Source organism: Protopterus annectens, chromosome 5.part0 (genome assembly GCF_019279795.1).
Source record: "Protopterus annectens isolate FY-2018-M chromosome 5.part0, PAN1.0, whole genome shotgun sequence".
NCBI lineage: Eukaryota > Metazoa > Chordata > Ceratodontiformes > Protopteridae > Protopterus > Protopterus annectens.
In genome coordinates, this window is record NC_056735.1 from 1,730,395,951 (window position 1) to 1,730,419,251 (window position 23,301).

Here is a 23,301-nt window from a genome sequence, read left to right on the forward strand (position 1 = left end):
AGGTCTTTGTAATGTGGAGGGAAATGGAGCACCCAGAGGAAACCCACACGAATGCAGGGGAGACTTACAGATTCTGTACAGAAGGCACACCAGCCGAGAATAGAGATGGAGAACCTCTTGCTGTGAGGTGACAATGCAAACCGAAGCACCACTGTGCACTCGCGCACATGCATGAGCTTGCATGCATGCAGACATACAGGCAGTTTGAAGGATATGCAGTTCACCTATGTTATGTCATCTTGATTTAATGTTGCGGTGGTGCAGTAGTAGTGTTGCTGCCTCACAGCAAGAGGTTCTCCCATTCGATTCTCGGCTGGAGTGTGGGGAGTGCCTTCTGTGTGGAGTCTGCATGTTCTCCCCGTGGTTGGGTGGCATTCGAAAGACATGCGTAAATTGGCGTGCCTTCGTTGAAGGTTGGACGTTGAGTTGGCACCTCAGCATTCGTGAAAATCTACTGCCAATCATTAGCGGACCAGAGGTCCACTGTGGCAACCCCTAACCGGGAAAAGCCGAAAGACAAACAACGTCATCTTGATTTGAAAGTAAATGAGAGCACACAGATACAGTGGATATAAAAAGCATACACAACCCTGTTAAAATGCCAGATTTTTGTGATAAAAAATTGAGACCACAGTAAATCATTTCAAAACATTTCCCACCTTTAATGTAATCTATATCCTGTACAATTCAATTGAAAAACAAATCTGTTAGGGGAAAAATATGAAAAATAAAGAACGTACAATAAGCTGGGTACATACCATAAACTGAAAGTTTTTGTTGAAGCACCTTTTGATTTAATTACAACATTCTACTCTCCTCAAATTTATATTATTATGAAAGTTCACTTTACCACTGGCTTACTATTATAAAGTACTGTGGGTGTAAACGTTTAAGTGAAAACACTCTTTCTGATCTACTTTTGAACAATTTCTTAAATCACTGTATTGCCTCCATCATGATTGTAATGTCTGTATGACTACCATTATGCATCTTTTCAATGTTTGTTTTCTCCGTATTGTGGCCAGTTATTTTTTTCTCAGTGTATGCCCAAATGATTCATTACACTGTGTGTGCGTGTGCATGTACACTTTCCCTGTATATATTGTGGTGCTTTTGTCCAAGCCTCCTCCTAAAAGGGGTTTTCTACTGAAATGGACTTTCCCAGTACACAGAATCAATAAATAAAATAAGGCACCCTGGACAAAAACTAAACTGGAAAACTTGCTGCTGAGATGTAGCAGTGCTGTCTCTTTTACCACTTTGCCACCCTAGAGACAGTATTGTTTGAGTAAATTATGGACTGCAGATGATATCAAAACATGAGAGAAATATGTAGAAATTGTTTGGCATAACTTTCTAAAATTTAGAAAAGTAAAGACAAATTATATTATTTTTTAATTCAGTGCTAAAATGTTAGTGTTAATGTTTACTATGAATCAACTTTGAACTGTAATGGGTAACCATGTTACCCTTCTCAACATTAATCTTTATTATCTCCCTGAAATAAATCAATACATCGTATTAAGCATTGCTTGGAGTAATGGATATTGCCTGGGAATAAAATACTAAAAGTGAAACAGTGTGTTAATGTATTGCAGTTAGTGCATTTAGTCCTTTTGCTGTTTTGGTTCTTGTGTTTAATGGGTTGATGTTATGTTGTCCTGTCTCGCCTTCATTCTTGCTGGTTGGGGTTCAGAGCTGATCCTCGGCTCTGACTCTGCCGCATACTAAAGCTCAAGAACTTCAACTGGCTTGAGGCTACCTTCTATCCCAAGATGCCTAGCGGCTGTTCCCCAGATCTCGTTTGCCTCTTGAAGCATTGGGATGGTCTTCTCTGGCTGGCTCAGGCTAGTTATTACCTTTTATTATCTTTCTTTTACCTTTTCTGATCTGCTTTTTGATAAAAAAAAAAAAAAAAAAAAAAAAAAACTTTTAGTTAGGGGTTGTTTGTATATTCCTCTCTGTGTTATTACTTATGTAGTATCTTTCCCTAATTGGTGTGTATTTTCAGCTGTTTTTTTCCCTCCTCTCTTTTAGGCCTTTCCCTTTTAAAGGATCCATTTAAATTGGAGGATCCTTTTCTCTTTCAGCCCGTTTTTTCATAGAGGGCTTCCTTTCTATCCCTAGGAGTCACCGTTTAAGTTAGAGGTGTCTCCTCAGCTTGGAGGAGACTGTCGTTAAACTTAGAGAATTCTCTTCCAACCTAGTTTCCCCTTTTCATTATAAAAAAGGAAACAAAACAGTCTGGGTTTAAAAAGTGTGATTCATGCACCCAGAAAATGTCTAACAGACAGATATGAGTTGTGTTTACTGTTTAGGGGCAGTCCATCTGCAGGACTCCTGTTCTACATGTCATAGTTTCAGTGTGAGGGTCAAACAGGAGAGAAAGAAACTTATCCTAAGAAGTTTGCTAAAAGGACCCTTTGAGATATCGGTAGAAGGTAGTTAGGCCTCCAAATCTGACAAACCAAAAAAGTCAGCTTTTTCGGCTCCAGCTTCTGAGCCATCAAGCAGCCATGAGAAACGAGTATCTTCAGAACCGAAGATTGTTGGTTCCGACAAACCTGATCTCCCCTCGGTTCCATCTGAATCCTTGGAACCGTTGCAGAGCCGAAAAAGGAGTCAGTCACCAACATCGGAGCCAGTACACTCAGTGCCACAGTCTCCCTTACTACAATCCGTGGTGAGTAGTCGCAAGTTATCTACCCACTCCTCTCAGTCCTCCAGAAGTTTATCGGATGATGATGTGTAGTCGGTGGTGAAGAGGTTACTGCGAACGTCAGTCCTGGCTAAAATTCTTACGAGCCCAGCCCATCGGAATGTGGAGCCGACCATTGAATCTCCAGTACCAACCATTCCTCTTCGGACGAGTTCGGAACCAATGTGTCAGGAACTCATTGTGGTGGGACCGTCAGAGCCAGTAATCACCCTCGATATCTTGGTTCCAGCATCTGCTCCGATGTCATTGATGCTCTTCCCCCTAAAGGGCCAGCATCTACTTCAACAGCATCCCTCCATCATGCCCACTGTAGAGAGTGCCACAGGAACCCCCTCTTCTGACACCTCCCCAGAACATCCCTCTGAGGAGGTCCCTCAAAAGAGATGGTGTAAGAGGGAACTCGCCTGAGTCTGTCACTTCTGATACCATTTTAGAGGACTCAGAAGGGTCCCCACAGTTTCCCTCTGAGGATGTCTCCTTCTCTGACATCCTAGAGATCCATAAATAGAGGGGCAGCTGGAAAATCCTTTCCCCTTCTGAGGACAAATCATTATACCTGGAGGCATTTGGCTCTTGCTCCCTACACCTCTTGGGTGTCTCTGCCCTTCGACCAGCTCCTAGCTATGGTAAGTCAGAAAGCGTGGGGCTCTCCGGAGTCACTGGAGCCTGTTCGAGGAGGCCCAACAAATTCATTACGGCCCCGGAAGGCAGACATTATTTGACAAAGGGAGTTCCAGTAGATGCGATGGTGGTGTCGGCTGCCACCAAGGAGGAGTTAGCTGAAGCTTATGCATCTGTCCATCCACTGTATAAGGAGTCTTGAAAGATGGACAGATACAGGAAGCGTATGTTCTCCTCAGCGGCCTTTACCCTATGGTCGCTGAATTACTTATCACATTTACTCTACTTCAGAGGGATCTCCTTAAAGAGCTAGGAGATGCCGTACAAGGTGCTACAGCTCAGGGGTATGTCAGACCAGATAAATTCTCAGCTGGCAACCTTAACCTCTATTACGAACTCCTCCATGCGCCTCATCTCCTATGAGACCGATGGACCGAGTAGGGCAGCAGGCACAGGAATAGCTCTTAGGAGACATTCCTGGATGCGCCTTTGTGAGTTTGCTGAACCCTTCAAGTCTTCCTTTATTGACACCCTATTCGATGGCTCATCCTTGTTCGGGCTGAAAGTAAAGGATACTCTCACCAGGAGCGAACAAGATGGCAAGACTACCATAGGAATGCGTTTCTCCGCCCCTACTAGACCTTATCCCAAAGGTCAGGAGAGAGGACACGTGTGGTTCCGAAAGTCCAAAGGAGCCTTGTCGGATGCTCATGGTGATTCCCCTATGGGCAGAGGAGGCAATAACAATGGAAGATGCCATCCACGTGGCAGAGGGAGGTCCACATAACCAGGGAGACAGAGATGCATTCTCTGGTCAGCCTTTCCAGCGCTCCTGAAAGGATGCCTGCCTGTTCACCATAAAGGTAGTCTGGGGAAGACTATCACTGTACCTAGAAGGCTAACTACAACTGACTCGACAAATGGGTGCAGTTCATTATATCCAGGGGATACAACATTCCTTTCCACTGTCCACCCCGTCCATCAAAGTCTATCCCAGACAATTCCACCCATTCAAAGGGATCAAGCAACCATAGAAATTAAAAGGTGGCTAGAAAAAGAGTCTTCCAAGAAGTCCCTGCAGACCAAATCATACCTGAAATTTACTCAAGGTTCTTTTTAGTTCCAAAAAAGACAGGACTGGAGACCAATTTTGAATCTCAGCAGACTCAAGTCTGTAAAGAAGGTGAAGTTCTGGATGGTGACACTGCAGTCTATACTCCCTTTTCTGGGACAAGACAATTGGATATACTCCTTAGATCTTCAGGATGCGTACTACCATGTAAAGATGGACAGGCGATCCAGAAGATATCTACACTTCTGGCTGGGAGCCAATCATTATCAGTTCAGAGCTCTGCCCTTTGGTCTCACTACACCCCCCAGAGTGTTTCACAAATGCATGGCAGTAGTCATGGCTCATCTGAGGCATCAAGGATTCCAGGTGTTTCCATACTTAGACGACCAGCTCCTGACAGCCACCATCAAGCATTTACTAATCAAGGCAGGGGATGCCACCATCCATCTATGCTCAGACCTGGGCATTAGTATAAATATAGAAAAACCTACCTTGTTGCCATCACAGCATATTACCTTTATAGGGGCAGAATTAAACACAAACGACATGGTAGCAAAATTGCCTCGAGAGACTACAAATGCTATGCGGTCAAGTGTCTATCCTACTCAAGAAGAGAAAGGTACAAGCAAAATTTGTCCTCAAGGTCTTAGGTTCAGTGGCAGCAGCGATAACACTAGTCCCGCTGGCACGTCTACACATGCAGATATTACATTGGCTGCTCTTCGCCCAATGGTCCATGCAGGAGTTACCCATGTCTCACATGCTTCTGAGTACGGATGCTTGCAAGAGGGATATACTATGTTGGCTTCAGTCCACTCAAGTAACCTTAGGCAGACCATTTGTTCTTCCCCAGCCTGTCGCTATAGTGACCATGGACGTGTCCCAGATAGGGGGGGGGGGCATTATCTGTGACAGACTGTCCAAGGGGTTTGGAAAGATCACGAGTACCACTTGCACATCAATGTCCTAGAGATGAGGTTGGTGCTTCTGGCATTGAGAGCATTTCAGAGCTCTCTTCCCATAGGGACTATTGCGATTCAAACCGACAAAATGTCGGTGGTATGGTATATCAACAAACAGGGGGGAACCAGATCCTATCCCCTATTGTCGAGAGGCCCAGAGAGTTTGGCAATGGGTAATTTCTTCTCATCGCTTTCTGACAGCAGTGCGCATCCCGGGGAAATCCAACGTAATAGCAGACAGACTAAGCAGAGCAGTTCTCATGCATCAAGAGTGGTCCCTGAATCAGGAAGTTGCAGATCAAATCTTTCGCAAATGGGGCCAACCTTGCTGCGACCTTTTTGCCACTCCCTTCAGTGCCAAATGCAGCAACTATTTTGCCCTCATTTCCCCTCTGGGAGAGTCACCAAGGGATGCACTCCTTCACGACTGGCTCCCAGGATGACTTTATGCCTTCCCCCGTTTCCATTGATTCCAACGATTATTCAGAAAGCCAGGTTGTTGAGTCGCAGGATAATTCTCATTGCTCCTTACTGGCCTCGTCAAATATGGTTCCCCTTTCTTTGGCCCCACCTTCAAGAGGAGCAGTGGATCCTGGACCCAGTCCAGATCTTCTGACGCATCAGTCAAGAACGCTGCATCCCACTCTTCAGAGCCTCAGGCTGATAGCTTGGTTACTCCACTTTTAGTCTTAGCCAGGCTTTCTGAATTAGCCTCCACAGTACAACACATTTTGGTTTGCTCGCACAAGAAGACGATTAGGAAAACTGTGCGCAAGTAAGTGGAAGAGGTTCTCTTGTTGGGCGTACAAAAGGTACATAGATCCTTTTACAGCCCCTATATCTGCAATTTTGGAATTTCTTACAGAAATCTTTAATCAAGCAGCAGTGGCAGCTACAATACAGGTACAATTAGCCACCATATCAAATTATCATGTGCAAAACATCGGATCTAATGTAATGTCCCACAGATTATGCAAAGTCTTCCTCAGGGGTACATTTCTAGTAAGACAACCCTTAAGGGAACCTCCTCCTCCCTGGGACCTATCATCTTTGATTCTTCCACCCTTCCAACCAGCATCCTCTTGTTCTCTAAATTTTTTATCTTGGAAAACCATCTTTTTAACAGCCATTACTTCTGCTAGGAGGGTCTCAGAAAAGCAAGCTCTGTCTATTCACTCTCCATATTTGATTTTTCTCAGACAGAGTTTCCCTCAGAAGAAATCCTTCCTTTTTACCAAAAGTCTGTTCTGGAACTAATTTGAACCAATCTATTGAATTTACCTGTATTTTTTCCTAATTATGGTAACAAGGCAGAATACAAGCTCCACCAATTGGATGTGCATAGACAGTTGAACTTTTATATGCATAGGGCCAAAGAATTCAGAAAGTCAGAACAATTGTTTGTTTCCTATTCTGAGAACAAAAGAGGCATGGCAGTTTCAAAAGTTACTTTGTCTAAATGGCTTACTGAAACCATCACTTATGTCTATAGTTTTCACAATAAAGAACCGCCAGGAAAAATTAAAGGGCATTCAACTAGAGCAATGTCAACTTCCATTGCCTTTCAATCTAGACTTCCATTGGATTCAATTTATGTTGCTTGCTACATGGGTCAATCCTCACACCTTTATCACTCATTACAAACTAGATATGGCCTCCCGGAACTGGGCATCCTTTGGCTCCACTGTTCTAAAGAGCTTATTCCATTGAGCCACTCAAGAAAGAAGGTGCTGAGGACCCTGTCCCAACCAGCAAGAATGAAGGCGAGATAGTTCAACATAACATAAAGAGGTTATGTACTCACCATAACATTCCATGTTTGTTGTCCAAAATCTCGCCTTCATTCTTGCATCTCCCCCATCCATCCCCCTTCCTGGAGGACCTAGAGGAGACTCAAGATTGGCAATATATGGTCTGATTCCCTTCTTGCCTATTAGCTTACTTTAGTGATTAGTTCTCAAACGAGATCTGGGGAACAGCCGCTAGGCATCTTTGGGATAGAAGGTAGCCTCGAGCCAGTTGAAGTTCTCAAGCTTTAGTATGCGGCCGAGTCAGAGCTGAAGATCGGCTCCGAGCCCTAACCAGCAAGAATGATGGAGAGATTTTTGGACAACAAATATGGAACATTATGGTGAGTACATAACTTCTTTTTTGTATGTTAACTTGATTCAGAAGTCTGTCTGCATACTTACAGTACTCTCTTTTTGATGTATAAACCACATTCTCTTGTGAAGAATTGCTAATCGTCTAGTTTTAAGGCTGTTTTTCTTTCTTGTCTGAGCCTGTTTTAAATAAAATTTCCTTTTATGGTGGTTCAAGTTTTCACCAGCTCAGAGGGAAAAAAAATGCTAATGAAGGTACAAAACTTGAAAGGCAAGGATTAAAAAAATTGACAAGCACTGTAGAGCATTGTGTGTCCCTTATGTCCATAATAATTGCATTGTTCTCATCTAAAGAGTGCACTGGGATGAGTAGAAAAATACCCCTTTACACTTCTATCCTTGGTTGCCTCATCTGGCTTTAATAAAATTGGCAAATGTTTACCAGGCTTGTCAGTATGCTGGTGTTTTTGCATGTAATCGCAGTAAGAATACAGAAGTAACCTTTTCTGAATATTTGCTCTGCTTTGGAGTAATGAAATTTATCTAGGATTTTGCATTTTTGCAGTTTATGCTTTGAAAGTAAAAATGTATGTATCTGATGTTTCCTTTTTAGAACCTAAAGTCTTTGCCAAGGCTGTCAGCCAGGGAAGTCCATCCTCAGCAGGAAGTGCTTTTGAGATGATCTGTAGTGTGTCATCACAGAATATCAAGGGGCCTCACTATTCTGTCTTAATAACTAGGGAGCAGCCTTCATCTAATGTGAAGAAATTGATTTCTCTGAACCATGAAGCAGTGGTAACTCTGGAGGACAAAGCATACCTGGGGAATGTTGTTCTAGAGAAGACCAAAGAGGACCAGTTCAGGTTTCGCATAAGCCAAACACAGATATCAGACATTGGTTTATATTATTGTACAGCAACGGCATGGACCCCAAGTGGAGGTGGTACATGGAAGGAGACCGTCAGCGCAAAATCGAATGGCATTAAAATAGAGTTCCAGTCAACAGGTCAGTAACATAATTAATACCACATGATGCACACGTAATTGCAATTAGGTCTTAAGTTTCAAAGCTTTTCTGTAAACTCAGGTCACCTGTGGCTTTAATGATGGACTGCTTTCAGTATTCCATGAAACATTGATGAGGTCAACTTGAAGGCAATACAGGCTTTGGGAGGTCTGAGCTGATGTGCAGGACTTGCTTTGTGTCCCAAAGGTGCTAGATGCATAAAATGTTTGGTAGAGGAGTTGAGGTCATGGCGATCATGACCCAGAGATCAGGTGTGGCAAAAGATAGATGTGAGTGCACTTTTGTTTAATTAATAGGTCCTCAATAGCTCATTTTTTGGCAAACCTCCTTATTTGCAAATGTGTGGCTTGACTGCTTACTGTTTACACCCTCTTTAAAAGTGTAGAGTATTAATTCTGCATGAGCTGTTCTGTGTTGAAGCATGCGAATGACAAAAATTGCATTTTCCTTTTTTTACCTGAGGAATTACTCTCAAAAGTCATCTTGTGCATTTCAGGAAACTTCATGATTTACAAGTCAAAGCATACCTCTGTGCATTTGTTGCAGCATTCATAAATGCCTTTCCATATCACTGTTGCAGTATTCTTCACTAAAGGTATCCCCTGCCAGGGGTAGCCCAATGTCTGGCAAGTATACCAAAGCCTTAGGATTTTAAGGACATTGTACGTCACATGTATGCTCCCTGCTCAAGGAGTAAGGTATAAAGGTGACATACGGATGGGCATACCTTAGAACAACTTTTCCAACAGTCCAAACGCCATCTTCAATCATCTGTCTGAATGCTCCATCATTTGTGCTGGTTACCAAGCAGTATTCAGATAAGTGCCCCACGGAAGTATTCTTCTTTTCTCTCTTCTTTTGGTTTGCGAGTTTACATATCATCCAGAAAGGGAAAATGTCTGTGTGGGGGAGAGATTCCCCATATGAGCCATCACGTGCAGTGTCTTTTTTTGCTTGAGCACTTATTATGACCATACTAAGTGCTCAATTTGTCAAGTGTTTGTCCCCAAGACGCTTCATAGTTATTTCTCTTGTTTGTCTACCTGGAGAACCAACGTCTTCAGTTGCTGGCACATGGTGCTATGGCGGAATAGCCATGTCCTGAGGGTCATCTGTCTACCAAGAAGACCAAACAAGTTAGGTCAGATTTAGCTGCTGTACTGTCTCTCCCGGATGTGTCTTTCAAGGCTGGTGAAAGCCCAGAGGATCGTCCAGTTCTGTTGGCTTCTTTACTGTAACAATGTTGGAGGTCTCCATGGATCTGGCTTCTTGCATGTCTTCAGCAGCTCCGCAGACATCCACTTTGGATGTTGAAAGGGAACCTCAGCTGATCACATTCCAGGGACTGAGGGGTGAAGATACCCAGTGCATTGATGGCCAGCAAGGGTCTGAATCTGATAAGGTCTTTAAGGCTGATGTCCCTCTGAAGAAGTAGAAAACTAAGCACTTCTTCCTTGCTCCCAGAGATCCCCATGACCTTGAAGGACTCCCCAGAGAGTTTCTGTGCCCGCTCCCAGCTGGTTATCTACTGCACTTAAGAGGCCTAGGGAGCAGGACTCTTCTAATGAGGACTTGTGGGAAGATTCCTTAGCATACACCTCTGATTCCTTCTCCATTGGACTTTGGTTCTGAGAAGGAGGAGTCCATCAGCCTAGATTCTGCCTTGAGGAACTCACTTTTGGGGATACGGTCTCTTATGATGGAATTCTTTAAGTGGAGCTTTTCAGGTTTCTGACATCCAGAAAAGGTATTATGAACTCCTCCAGATGGAGTCTCCTAAGCCCTCTACTGTCCCACTGGTGCTAGCTGCCCTGTTGGACACACTTTCAGCAGTTTCACAGACTCCTAATTCCCAATCTCCAGACCCTAAAAAGCCTGACAGGTTTTATAAGGTGCCTGATGAATGTAAGTTTCTTTACAAATGTCCCTCTGCTGACCCCTCTATTGTTTGTCTCGTCTGACAAAATTTCTAAGGTTTTATTGTCTACTAAATTGCTTCCTTCTGATAAAGACAGTAGGGCCATGAACAGCTAGGCAAAAAGGTGTATATTAATTATCAGACCCATATAACCAGGTATGTCTTAGCTCTTCTTTCTCAGGTTGTCTTTGCCCTTCCTGAATCTGAGAGGAAGGTTTTGGCCCTCTCTTTGTTGGGCTCCTCTTCCCAAGTGGTTTACTATTCTATTAAATGTAGTTATGATGCAGCTGATGCTGCTTCTAGAGCTGCTTCTTTTGGATCTGTTTTGAAGCACTACTCTTGGCTTCACCTCCAGCCATTGCCTGATATTAAGGTTAAATTGTTGGATGCTCCCCTTGATAATAAAACTCTCTGATTCTGCAGCTGCTGAGCTTTTTAAATTCCTGCAAGACAAGGACAGAGCCTTGCAGGACTTGAAGCATATTTTTGTTTTGTGTATTCCTAAACCTCAGAGGAATTATCCATCTAAGTCTGCTTTTATTTGTCGCTAGTTTCACCCTCCTCCCAAAAGTAAGAAGGGCTCCTCCATCTAAGTCTACTCAGATTGCTACTACTCAGAAACCTCCTTTTTCAGATAAGCCCTGGTACTGTCTATAAATACCCCTTTACCTCCTTTCTAAGTTAGGTCCTTTCATCTCTCTTTCCCCATCCCTTGCCAGTTGGTTAAGGATAACTCAAGATTCTTGGATTCTGTCAATCATCCATCAGGGATACTTCATGGAATGGAAATCCCTTTCTCCTTTTCTAGGCATTCCTCCTCAGAAACAGGTGCCTTTATTTCCAGATGTGTTTCAGGGCCTTTTGTCTCGACACCATACAAGCAGTTCCCATTCCCCTGGAGGGAGAAGGGGTTTTATTCCAGAATGTTGTTGGTTCCCAGGAAAGAAGGTACCTGGCAGCCAATTCTGGACCTTTTCAGATCAACACCTTTCTGAAGATCACTTCCTTTCAGAAGCTGTCCCGCCACAGTGCCTTCTACTTCTTCATGCTTTCCTGGTCTCTCTGGATCTCAAGGATGTTTATCTTCATGTCCCTATTCATCCCTGTTTCGGGAAATATTTGCTTTTCTCTGTTTCTACCTCACATTTTCAGTTCTTAGCTTTGCTGTTTGGGTTCTTTACTGCCCCAAGGGTGTTCAAATGTGTTACTCCTGTGATTGCTTTTTTGCAGGATGAGGGCGATACAAATCTTTCCTTACCTGGAGGACCTGCTCATTCATGCTTCTTCCCCAGAAACCTTGCGTCAGCACCTCCACTATGCTGTTTGCCTTTTGCAAAGCCTACAGTTTACGATAAATTTCCAGAAATCCATCCTGATTCCTCCTCAGGATCATGTTTTTCTAGGTTGCAGGCTCCAGACCATTTGTATGCTGGCTTCCCTGCCCCCACCCAAGTCTCTTGCTGTAATTGCCTCTTTTCAGTCTCTTCTTCCTCATGTCTCATTTACAGCTAGGGGATTTCTAAGGGCTCTGGGATTTATGGCTTCCACCATTCATAATACTGTCTCTAGCTATTTTCCATACGAGGAAGCTACATATGGCTTCAACATTGTCATCCTTTGGACTTTCTAGTCCCTCTTCTTCCATGCCTCAAGCTACAGCTTCAGTTGTGAATTCATCAGCTGACTCTCAACCCAGGGCTCCATTTTCAGCTCCCAGTCTCCTTTCAGGAAATGTTTTCGATAGCTCAGATGTGGAGTGGAATGGGGTGCTTCTTTATCCTACTCTAGGTTTTGGGTCTTTGACCCATTCATCAGAGGGCAGACCGTGTCAACATCAAGGAGATGAAAGCTCTCCTCCTTCCTCTTCAGTACTTTAGTACTATTTCTTTCAGGTCCTCAACAGTTTTATAGACAATTCCACAGTGATGTGGTACATCAACAATCAAGGGGGGACACTGTTCTACCTTCTGTGCAGACTAGCTCTTCAAGTTAGGAATCTAGCCATCCAATATCAAGTATCTCTTCAGGCTTTGTATGTAAATTTAGAACAAAACATTGTGGCAGACTGTGAGCTGGCCCATAACACAGGGTGATGAGTAAATGCTTCACTGAGATGTGTTTTTGGACATCGTCCACCAGTGGTGTACTCCTCAGATAGATCTTTTTGCCTCCCCTCTGAACGGGCAAATTCCCCTTTTTTGTTTTACACCAGAGTCCCAAGTCCTCTGGCATGGAAGATGTATACCTTGCAGAGAGATTTTCTGTATGGCTTCCCTCCTCTTCCTCTCATACCAAGGGTCTTGCTCAAGATAGAGCAAGACTCCCCCGCACAGTTTTGTTGGTGACTCCCTTTTGGCCCAGACAGTATTGGTTTTCCTCTTCTTCTGCACCTAGCCAAGGGCAGACACCAGGTTACTTCACAGAGTGGACCTGCTCACACCAGACAAAGGTGTCTGTCATCCATCCTCACCCACTCTTCAGCTGAAATTGTGGGTGATCGCATTTTGAACCTTTTCATGCACTATTTTTCTGAGGGTGTGCTTCAGGTTTTGCAGGAGGCCAGGAAACCAACTGCCAGTGAATCTTTTGTATCCAAATGGAAGAGATTTTCTGTCTAGTGCCTTGTTTGTAACCTAGATCCACTTTCTGTGGAGATTTCTGTGTTTGTGTGAGTTTCTCCATGCTGGGTTGGTGTATTCTTCATTTAAAGCTCACCTGTCAGCTGTTTCTGCTTTTCTGCCTTTAACTCCTCCTTTGGCATCTATGAGGTCAAACAATTTCTTAAAGGCATCCTTCATATTAGACCTTCCAGGAAATCGTGTCCTCCTTCCTGGGACCTTAATTTTGTTCTTGAAAAATTGGCGTCCTTGCAGCCTTGTACATGGAAGACTGTGCTTCTTTTGGCCCTTACTTCAGCTATGGGGGTGTCTGAGTTTCAGATCCTTATGGCTGTTCCTCTTTTTTTTAGTTTTTCATAAGGGCAGGGTGTCTCTTCATGTTAATTCTTTTATGCCCAAGGTGGTTAATTTGTCAATATGTTAATTTGCCCACCTTTTTTTCTTCTCTGAAGTCGAGGTTCTTCACCCCTTAGATTTCCATAGACAGCTCAGGTTTTATTTGGATAAGACTAAGGCCATTCGCAAGTCTGAGCAACATGTTTCTTTTCATCATAGATTTCTAGGTTTGGCTGTTTCTAAGCAAACCATTTCTTCACAGATCCTTAAGGCCATTTCTTTTTGTTACTCCTTTCATGGTAAAAGACTTTCTTCTTCTGTAAAGGCTCATTCTACCAGGGCTGTGGCTTTCTCTGGTGCTTTTTCAAAATCTTCGATACCTGTTTTATCCTTGAGGCTGCTACTTGGTCCTGTGTCCATACCTGTACTAAGCATTACAAATTGGATGTTGTTTCCAGAGCAAGAGCTGGCTTTCCCAGAGCTATCCTGCATGGTTTTCTGGGGTGTTTGTATGGGCCTTCTTCCTCCCCCCAAGTTTCCTCTTGAGCTTTTGTACTCTCCTTTTAGTAAAAATACTGCAACAGTGATATGGAAGGCGATAGTACAGTTCTGTAAAATCTTACCATAATAGTAGATGTCCTTCTCTTCACTGTTTCAGTATTTGTTCCGTTCCTCCCTCCTCACCCTTTTCTCCTTTAGGATACACATGTTCCTTCTTTCCTTCAGCTATTGCTCCTCCTGGGACTATTCATTTCTGAGGTATGTACATCCACATTTCACCTTTATACCCTGCACCGTGAGTGGGCAGTGTGTGAGACGCATGACGTCCTTCAAATCCTAAGCTACCCTTGGCAAGGGGATCCCTTTAATGAAGAATACAGCAACAGTGAAGAGAAGGACATCTACTGTTATGGTAAGATTTTACACAACAGTACTTTCTCAGCCTGTGTGTGCTTCACATTTGACTACTGGTATTCTTCTCCAAATGATCAATATGTTCCTTCTCCATGGGGTGATATCATTCTACTGTAACCTTAATGATTGGTAAAAATGACAGCACACTGACACCATAAATGCTACTTCTTCTTAGCTTGGTTTACAAGTAATAATCCCCCCCCTCTTTGTTAGTGATGAGGTATATTTGTATATTAGTGAATTGTTTTCTTAAGAGCAGTGCAGTTCTATGGAGTAAACCTAATTCTGAATGCATGTCAGAATAGCATCTAAAGAAGGCTGTGACATTTTTGCATCCTGCTTAGTTCTTTTTTCCCCATGTTCTGTCTTGGCGTATAGTTATGTACAATGGATTTGTGATGTATAAGGTAAAGCAGTCCTTTATGTAAAACATTCTTCTCCAACCTCCTTATCGATTTTTTTTGATGTGTTGCTTTAATCCATTTGATCTGATGTCTTTTCCATCTGTTACCCAATGTATGGGTCTCTGATCCAATTTTGGATGCAGCCTTGGCCATCCTCAAGCTTTGGATCCAGTGCTCAGACTCCTCCCCCCTATCCATAACCCCTAATGTAAGGAATGAGCTACCTCAGGTTCTGTTTGTTGCCATTAGTGCTTGACACGTGTTTGGTGCTCAGGAGTAGGCAGTGTTTCCTCCCCTGTATATCTCTTAACTTTTCATATATAAATTGTAGCAAAAAGTAAGAATGTGGACCAAACCACAGCAACAGCTTTAAGCATACGCAACTATTCAGCACAAAACCGTCCAAAGGGTTCATGTAATCCAAGTTTATTGTGAGCACTTTCACAGTAATCACTACTGCTTCATCAGACAAAGAATACACTTCAACCTTTCCCCTTTTTAAAAGCATACAGCAACCAATTAAAAAATTCTATACCATCACATGACCATGTTTGAAGTGCCACAGTACTAAAAAATTCATACATAAAACAGAATAAAAAATTGTAAATCCAAGCAACCTGGGTGGCCAGCATGCAAGACATATGGGTGCAAAGGATCATAACCAAAGGCTGTTTCATTCCTTGCCAAACCCTTCTTTCATGTCCCATAAAGAATTCCCAATGTACCACCCTCACAAAGGGAAGAAGCCTATTTAGAAATAAAGACGTTTCTAAGAAATCAAATCCCTCCAAGCCAGAGAGGATCCAGAATGCATAAAGATTCTTTAGTGCCATAGAAAAACTGGTACCGAGGTCAATTATGGACACAAGTCACTTAAATATGTTTGTGAAATGAACAAAATTTTGGATTGTCCTTGTTCAGTCCATTCTTCCACTACTGAGGAAGAAAGACTAGATCTGCTTGATAGATCTTCAGGATGCATACTACCTGATAAAAATGGACAGGCACTCCAGGAAGTACCTTCACTTCTGGCTGGGAGCCAGTCATTACCAATTCAGAGCTCTGCCTTTTGGTCTTACCAAAGCTCCTCCAGGTGTTTACCAAGTGTACGGCAGTAGTGGGAGCTCATCTATGACTGCAGGGTTTCCTGGTATTCCCATACTTGGTTTGACTGGCTCATCACAGCCCTTTCCAGAAATCTACTAGTATAGGTAAGGGACTCCTTGCTCCAACAATGCATAGACTTTGGGGTTAATGAATCTAGAAAAGTCTATCTACAACCAGTCCATTATTTGGACTTCATCAAAGCTTTCTTGGGCACAAGAATTCAAATAGAACAGCTCCCTCAAACAAGAATTGCATCTCTTCATCAACAAGCCCAAGAAGTTTTATTTCACCAGAAGCCACCATCAAGAGTAATTCTTTGTTACCTAGACTCCATGGCAGCTTCTTTCACATTAGTGCTACTAGCAAGATTCTACATGTGGGTTCTTCATTGGACTCTGGTGGTTCAGTGGGCAATCAAAAAACAACCAATGTATTTTCTAGTGATTTTAATGAACATTTGCAGAGCTTATATACAGTGGTCTGCAATTTATGCATGTTCTACAGGGATGTCCTTTCATTCTTCCTTACCCCAAACCACAGTGACCATGAACGCTTCCCAACTTGGGGGTGGTCATTATCTGGGAAAAGACAGTCCAAAGCACATGGTCCCAAACAGAGGCCAGTCTTCACATCAATAAATATTGAACATGAGAACAGTCCACCTAACATTGCAGACCTTTCAGGACTTTCTCCTTTTGGGTGTGATATGTGCTCAGATAGACAACATGGTAGAGGTATGGTATATCAACAAACCTGGAGGAACTAGATCTTACCCCCTTGTTTGAGAGGCCATGAGAGTGTGGCAGTGGATGATATCTCGCCACTTTCTAATAGCAACATGTATCCCAGAGAGATCCAGTATACTTGCAGACAAACAGAGCATGTTCATCCTACTCTTTCATGAGTAGTCCCTCAATCCTTTAGTAGCAGAGCATTTTTTTGGCAGGTGGGGCTGACCTTGTTACCTCTCTGCCTCTCCCCACAATACCAAATGCAGCAGATTCTTCGCTCTAATTCCCCATGAGGGGGAGTCACCCAAGGATGCTCTAATGCACCCTTGGCCCCCGGGTCTCCATTATGCCTTTCATCCGATACCCCTAATTCCCAAGTTTCTATAGAAAGCATCTGCGATGAAGGTTATCAGTCATCCTCATTGCCCCATATTGGTCTCAACAAGTGTGGCTTCCCTTCCTGTGAGCTTATCTTATTGGGTGCTGGGTTTGGACCCAGATCTTCTGACTTACTTGGGGTCCCCTCAACTGAACATTCAGTCCTTCAAACTGACTGCATGGTTTCTGCAATTCCAGTGATGGTTTGGCATTCCAGGTTTTCATCTTCAGTTGTCCACATTTCTCTTCCTGCAAAAAGCCCTCAACTAAGAATGTTTATAAGAGCAAATGGAAAAGGTTTTTGATTTGGACCACAGAAAAGAATATGGATCCTTTCTCAGCCCCTCTTACAGTAATTTTGGACTTTCAAGCACATCTCTTCCAATGTGGAGCCAGCTGTTCCACAATCAAGGTACAGTTGGCCGCTATAATTTTTATATGGGTAAAAGCCACATGCCCATTGCATCTCTGTTTATCCAAGGGTTTCTACCTCTACTGCGCCATCCACTCAGAGAACCAGTCCCCCTGGGATATTCTGTGCTACAGGCTTTGACTAAGCCTCCATTCAAACCTGTTGCTAAGGCTGACCTACAAATTCTATCATGGAAGACTTTTGTTTCTGGTGGCTGTCACATCTGTCAGGAGAATTTCTGATCTGTAAGCTGTACCTTTAAAACCTGCCCACATACTTTTTCACAAGGACAGTGTCATTAAGAACCAACCACTTTTCAGTCCCTAAGGTGGCATCTGAATCATCCACAAATCAATCCATTAATCTTCCAGTGTTCTTCACTAATATTTCCATCATCCATTACATTTTTACTTGTATTGGATGAAACCTTTCAGAAAATCTGATCAGTTATTTTGTGTCCTTTTCCTGAACTAACCTGGGAAAATCAGTAAGCAAAATGACCCTTTCTTGCTGGTTGTCACAGTACTTTTCTTTCATCTATCAAGAAAGAGGACTGCCTCTCCCTTTCACTCCAAAAGCTCATTCAACCAGATCTGTAGCTTCATCTACAGCTTTCTTCTGTAGTGTTCCAATTAGTGACATATCTGCTGTAGCTACCTGGTCCAAGGTGCCTCACCTTCATTTCACACTATAATTTGGATATGCATTTAAAATCTAGAGCCTTCTTTGGTTCATCTGTGCTCTGGAATATCCTTCCATAAGGCTTCCCAAGTGAGAAAGTAACTGGGGACTCTGTCCTATATGTTGAGGAATGGGCAGAAAAGACAATGTTGGATACAAAAGTTATTTTCTTACCATAATGATAGATCTGTGCTGTCTGTTTTAGGGTTACCACCTGTCCCACTTTGCGAGGGACAGTCCCACTTTGGGCAGTTGTGTCCTGACCAAACATTTAAAAAATGGCAAATGTCCTGAGATTGTAGAACATAATTATGTCCCATATTTTATGTAATAATTGCATAAAATAGTTATTTCTGTATCTAAAATACCAAAATGTTACAAGAAACAGAATAAGCAACTAAACTGCTACAAGAATAAGCTTTTATTTAGGCAAAAAAGTAAAGTTCTATTCTTTGTACTGACCATGGGTATGTGTCGGCCTGTAAAATCTGATGTGTATCCCAAAAATGTCCCACTATTGCCATTTGAAAAGGTGGCAACCCTAGTCTGTTTCCATCCTTCCTCAACTACTCTCCCACTATCCCCCTCCAAATTTTTTTTACTAGGTTTCCTTTCTGAGCCTGTCCTAGCTGATCTCACCTTGGTTCCTGAAGTCCATGTCTTTATCTTTCATTTTCCTTATTAGCCTTGCAATGCTTAGGTTTACCTAAGTTACTTGTCTACTGATACCCTTATAATTTTTAAATCCCTTTTTTGTTAGTGGGGAAACGCAATCTGAGGTAGCTTGTACCTTTCACTAGGGATTTTTGGTAGGGGAAGAGCCTGACCACTGGATCCAAAACTTGAGGATGACTGAGGCCAGATCAGAGATCAGATTGGACATCCATACATTGAAGAAGGACAGAAAAGGCACAGATCTGTCATTATGTTGAGTATATAACTTTCATTTTGTCTTGTGTGCAGAAGCTAGTCAATGCAAATTTAGTTTAGCAGATGGATTTACAGGGTGAACAATGTATGATGTGAAGTTGTTTTAATTTGGTCTTCAACCTGTGGGACCCAGATCAGGCACAGATCTGACTTGGCCACATACTGCAGTATCAGATTCAAGATCCAAGCTCCTCCCCTACCCATAATGCCCCTGTCTCTCTCCTCCCCTCAGATCTCATTTACAGCTCATGAGAGAGAGCAGCGTGGTTACAGCTCCAAGCTCCCTTTAAAGCAAGAGTAGATCTTTTTGGTAAGATTTTTCTGTCTGTCTTCTCCTCTTCGTGTCTTGTGCCTTTGCTGTCACCTCCCTACCCTATCCCTGTGCGCTTCTTGTCAGTTTCTTAGTGAGACAAAAGAAACCTCTCACTTCTCTCTCTTTCCTGCCTTTCTCTCTCTTCTCTGTAGTGTGTGTGTGTGTGTGGTGGAATGTAGCTTTCCTCTAGCCATGGGTGAACCTCCTAAGCCAGGCTTTAGGAAATGTACAGTGTGTGGCTATAGGCTTCCCCCTTCTGATGACCACACTCTGTGCATTGTTTGTCTGTGTGTAGTGCACCTAGATGCCTCCTGTTCAATCTGTGTGAGTTTCAGTCCCTGCGCCTTGATTGAAAGGAGGAATAAGTTGATTCTGAAGAGCCTCCTGCCTTCGGAGGATTCTACTTCTTCCTCCGCCCCAGCTTCTTGGACTCAGCCTCCCATCAAGAAGTCTGGAGACAGTAAAAAGACATGTCCCAAGGAACAGGACAGGCCTAGGAAGTGGCCCCTTGATCGCTCTTCTTTGGTCACGCCCCTGGCCAAGTCTTGGCCGGATCCGACCTGGGGCTCTCCTCGACTCTGGTCTCCCTGTTTTTCTCTGGTGCTGGTGATTTCCCAGGCTCATTTCACCCTCTCTGCCTCCCCTCGGCACCACTCCAGGCTCGGGTCGGTGGCTTCTTCCATCCGGTCCTTTTACAGCCTTTCTGAAGCCAAGGTGGACAGGATGATGCAGAGGTTTATTTTGGACCCAGATTCAGATGGGAGTCTTGCTCAGCTCCCCCCTCGGCACTGAGGGAGATGGATCTGGTCCTGCTCACCCCTGCTTCAGGGATTCGTTCACACTCTGCTTCCAATGTGGTGGAGAGGGTCCTCTCTGCTCCTTTGAGACCTTTGACATTGTCATCCTCTGAGTCCATTCTGGCTCCCTCTCTTTCTGGGTCGGAGTCCGCCATCCTGTCCCTTCAGGGACAGGCTGTCACCATTATGCCCCAGGAGGTTTCCCCGAGAGCACCCCTAGTTTTCACGAGTCATCCCCCAAAAATCCCCCTGAGGAGCTGCTAGGGAAACACGCATGCAAGAGGAGACCCTTGGACTCCCCACTGGAATCCCTCATGGAAGAAACAGACTTGGAGGAAGGGGAGGGTTCACCCCCGGAAGATGTCTCCTGTGGGAGACATCATGGAAAATGTGCCAATGAGAAAGGGTGGTCTATCCAAAAGCCCAACCCAGATGAGTAGGCATTCCCGGAGGTGTTTGACACAGGGACCTCTATGTCCTGGGTGTCTCTTCCTGTAGATCCCCTTGTGGATTTAATTTCATCCAGGGTATGGAAGGAACTGGACATAGGTGAGCTGATCCCGAAGCACCCAGACAAAATACTCAGCGCTCTATTGGATAGGCAACATTGGTTGAAGGGATACCCGGTAGGGGCCATGGTGGTTGCGGCGGCCACCAAGAAAGAGCTAGTTCAGGAGTACTCCACGGGCCATTCTCCAGACTGAGAGTTGCAGACTATGGACCATTTCAGGAAGCAGGCTTATGCTTCAGCTGAATTTGCATTGTGTGCCCTGAACTACATGGCACACTTTCTCAGGCTGCAGTGAGACCTGGTCGAAGAGGTCGCTGAGTCTGCCCCAGGGTCCATGTCAGCAGAGGAGAAAAAGGTGTTCTCCTCCCATATGGCCACCCTTACTTCAGTATCTAATACTTCCATGAGGCTCCTGTCACGCACTATGGAAGGTGCCTCTAGAGCTACAGGAACAGGTGTAGCCATCAGGCATCACACCTAGCTCTGTCTTAGTGCTTTCACAGAGCTCTTCAAGTTGTCATTTATAAATACCCCTATGACGGTTCCACTCTTTTTGACAAGACTATTCGAGACACCTCAGTCCAGAGCAAGAAAGACTGGAAGACCTTATCTGCCATCGGATTGACTTCTCAACCCCGCAGTGATCCTTCTCTAGGAATCAGCGTGGGGTGAAGTAGATGTGGTTCCAGACATATCAAGGCTCTTCCCACGACGTCCAGGACTTTGCTTCTCCCAGAGGCAGAGGGGGATATGACATTCGCCACCCTTGTGGCAGAAGGGGGCCCAAGGAACTAAGGGTCTCAAGATCCCTTCCCGGACAGACCCTCACAGCAGCCCTGACGAGTTGTCCGACTGCTGGTCTGTGGAGGCAGTCAGGGGACATCTTTCTCTGCACCCAGCAACCTGGGAGTCTATCACCAATCATTGTTTTTTTTCAGACAATATCCAGGGATACTCTATCTCCTTTCTTCAACACCCAGTCCCTCCCAAACACCTCCCAGACATTCCACCTGTGCAATGGGAGCAGGCAGCTGTAGAAATTTCCAGGCTGTTCGAAAAAGCGAGTCATCCAGCCCACCCACCCACCCCCCCCATCCCCCAGACCAGTCCGGATCAGGCATCTCTTCCAGGTTCTTTTTATTGCCGAATTAAACGGGGGACTTAGACCCATTCTGGATCGTTCAACCCTAAATTTCTCAGTTGCCAGGATGAAATTCTGGATCACCCTTTAATTCATCCTGCCCTTCCTGCAGATAAATGATGGGATGTGCTCAGTGGATCTCCAGGATGCATACCATCACATCAAGATGAACAGGCACTCTTGGAGGTTCCTCCACTTCAGCTGGAAGCCAGTCATTTTCAGTTCAGAGCACTCCCCTTTGGGCTCACTACTGCCCCCAGGGTGTTGGCTCCTTTCTGCTCTCTCCAGGCATCGACTGTGTCTAGCCAGGGATCTTCTACTCAAGACTGCACACTGTTTGGGCAAAAGCATAAACCTCAACAAGTCCCAGTTGGCACCGGTACAGGTTCTCGACTTCATTGGGGCTCATAGACACTATTCAAGGCAAGGTGTTTCTTCCTCTGGAGAGACTGTTTTCTTTGGCATCATGCATGGTATATCCTTCAAGCCAAACTTCCCCAGTAGATTCAGTTCTTCGGGCACTGGGATCGTTCCAACTGCACGCCTTCATATGAGGGTCCTGCTGTGGACTCTGTTAGTTCAGTGGTCCTTGCTAGACCTTCCCGTATCACATCCGGTTCGATTATCTCTGGTTTGTAAGGATTCTCTTTTTTGGTGGCTTCAATCCCCGGACTTCCTTCTGGGTCATCTGTTCATTCATCCCCTCCCCTGTGATAATGGTGACCATGGACACCTCCCTGCTCTGATGGGGGGGGGGCATTACATAGGAAGGAAAGTCCAAGGTACGTGGTCTTCCCTGGAGACCCATCTGCATATCAGTGTTCTGGAGATGAGGACAGTTCTTTTGGCGTTGCAAGCTCTACATGCCTATCTTTCTCAAGGGACTATTGCCATCCAGACGGACAATATGTCAGTAGTCTGGTACATCAACAAACAGGGGTCAGGTCTTATTTCCTTTGTCACAAAGCCATGAGATTGTGAGAGTGGGCATTTTCTTTCTGCTGTTTTCTGGTGGCAGTGCACATTCTGGGGACGTCCAGCATACTAGCAGACAGGCTCAGCATATCTATTCTGATGCCTTACGAGTGGTCTCCAAATCCTTCAGTAATGGAACAGATCTTTCTAAACTGGGGTCAGCCTTGCTGGCGATCTCTTTGCCTCTCCTTCCAATGTGAAGTTCAGCGAGTATTTCACTCTAAACCACCATCCAGGGGAGCCCCAGAGATGCTCTAGTCCATGCTTGGCCCTCCGGTCTACTGTATGCCTACCCTCCGCTGCCTCTGATATCCAAATTCATTCAGACAGCTGAACAGCTGGGGAGCTCAGTGATCCTCATTGCCCCTTTCTGGCCTCACCAAGTTTGGTTCCCTTCTCTGTGGTCTCATGCATTGTGTCCTCCTTGGAAGCTAGATCTGATTCTGGATCTGCTAACACATCACTCAGGGATCCCTCACCCAGACCTGGTCAGCCTGAAGCTCACAGCTTGGCCGCTGTAGTTCCCTTAGTAGTTAGGACTCCTGGGCTGTCTTCTGTTAAGAAGATTTTGGTAGCATCTCACAAATGTTCTGCCAGGAAGGTTTACTCAAGTAAGTGGAAGCATTTCTTG

At 44.3% G+C, this 23,301-nt stretch overlaps 1 protein-coding gene across 1 annotated transcript in view; it reads left to right on the forward strand.

Moving 5' to 3' along the window:
• PTGFRN (prostaglandin F2 receptor inhibitor) overlaps window positions 1-23,301 on the forward strand; it is a gene marked incomplete at its 5' end in the record, with an annotated part of 905,906 nt that overhangs the window by 387,212 nt on the left and 495,393 nt on the right. The window contains 1 exon segment of the mRNA XM_044071529.1: window positions 8,090-8,482. Coding sequence (XP_043927464.1) covers window positions 8,090-8,482 — 393 coding nt within the window.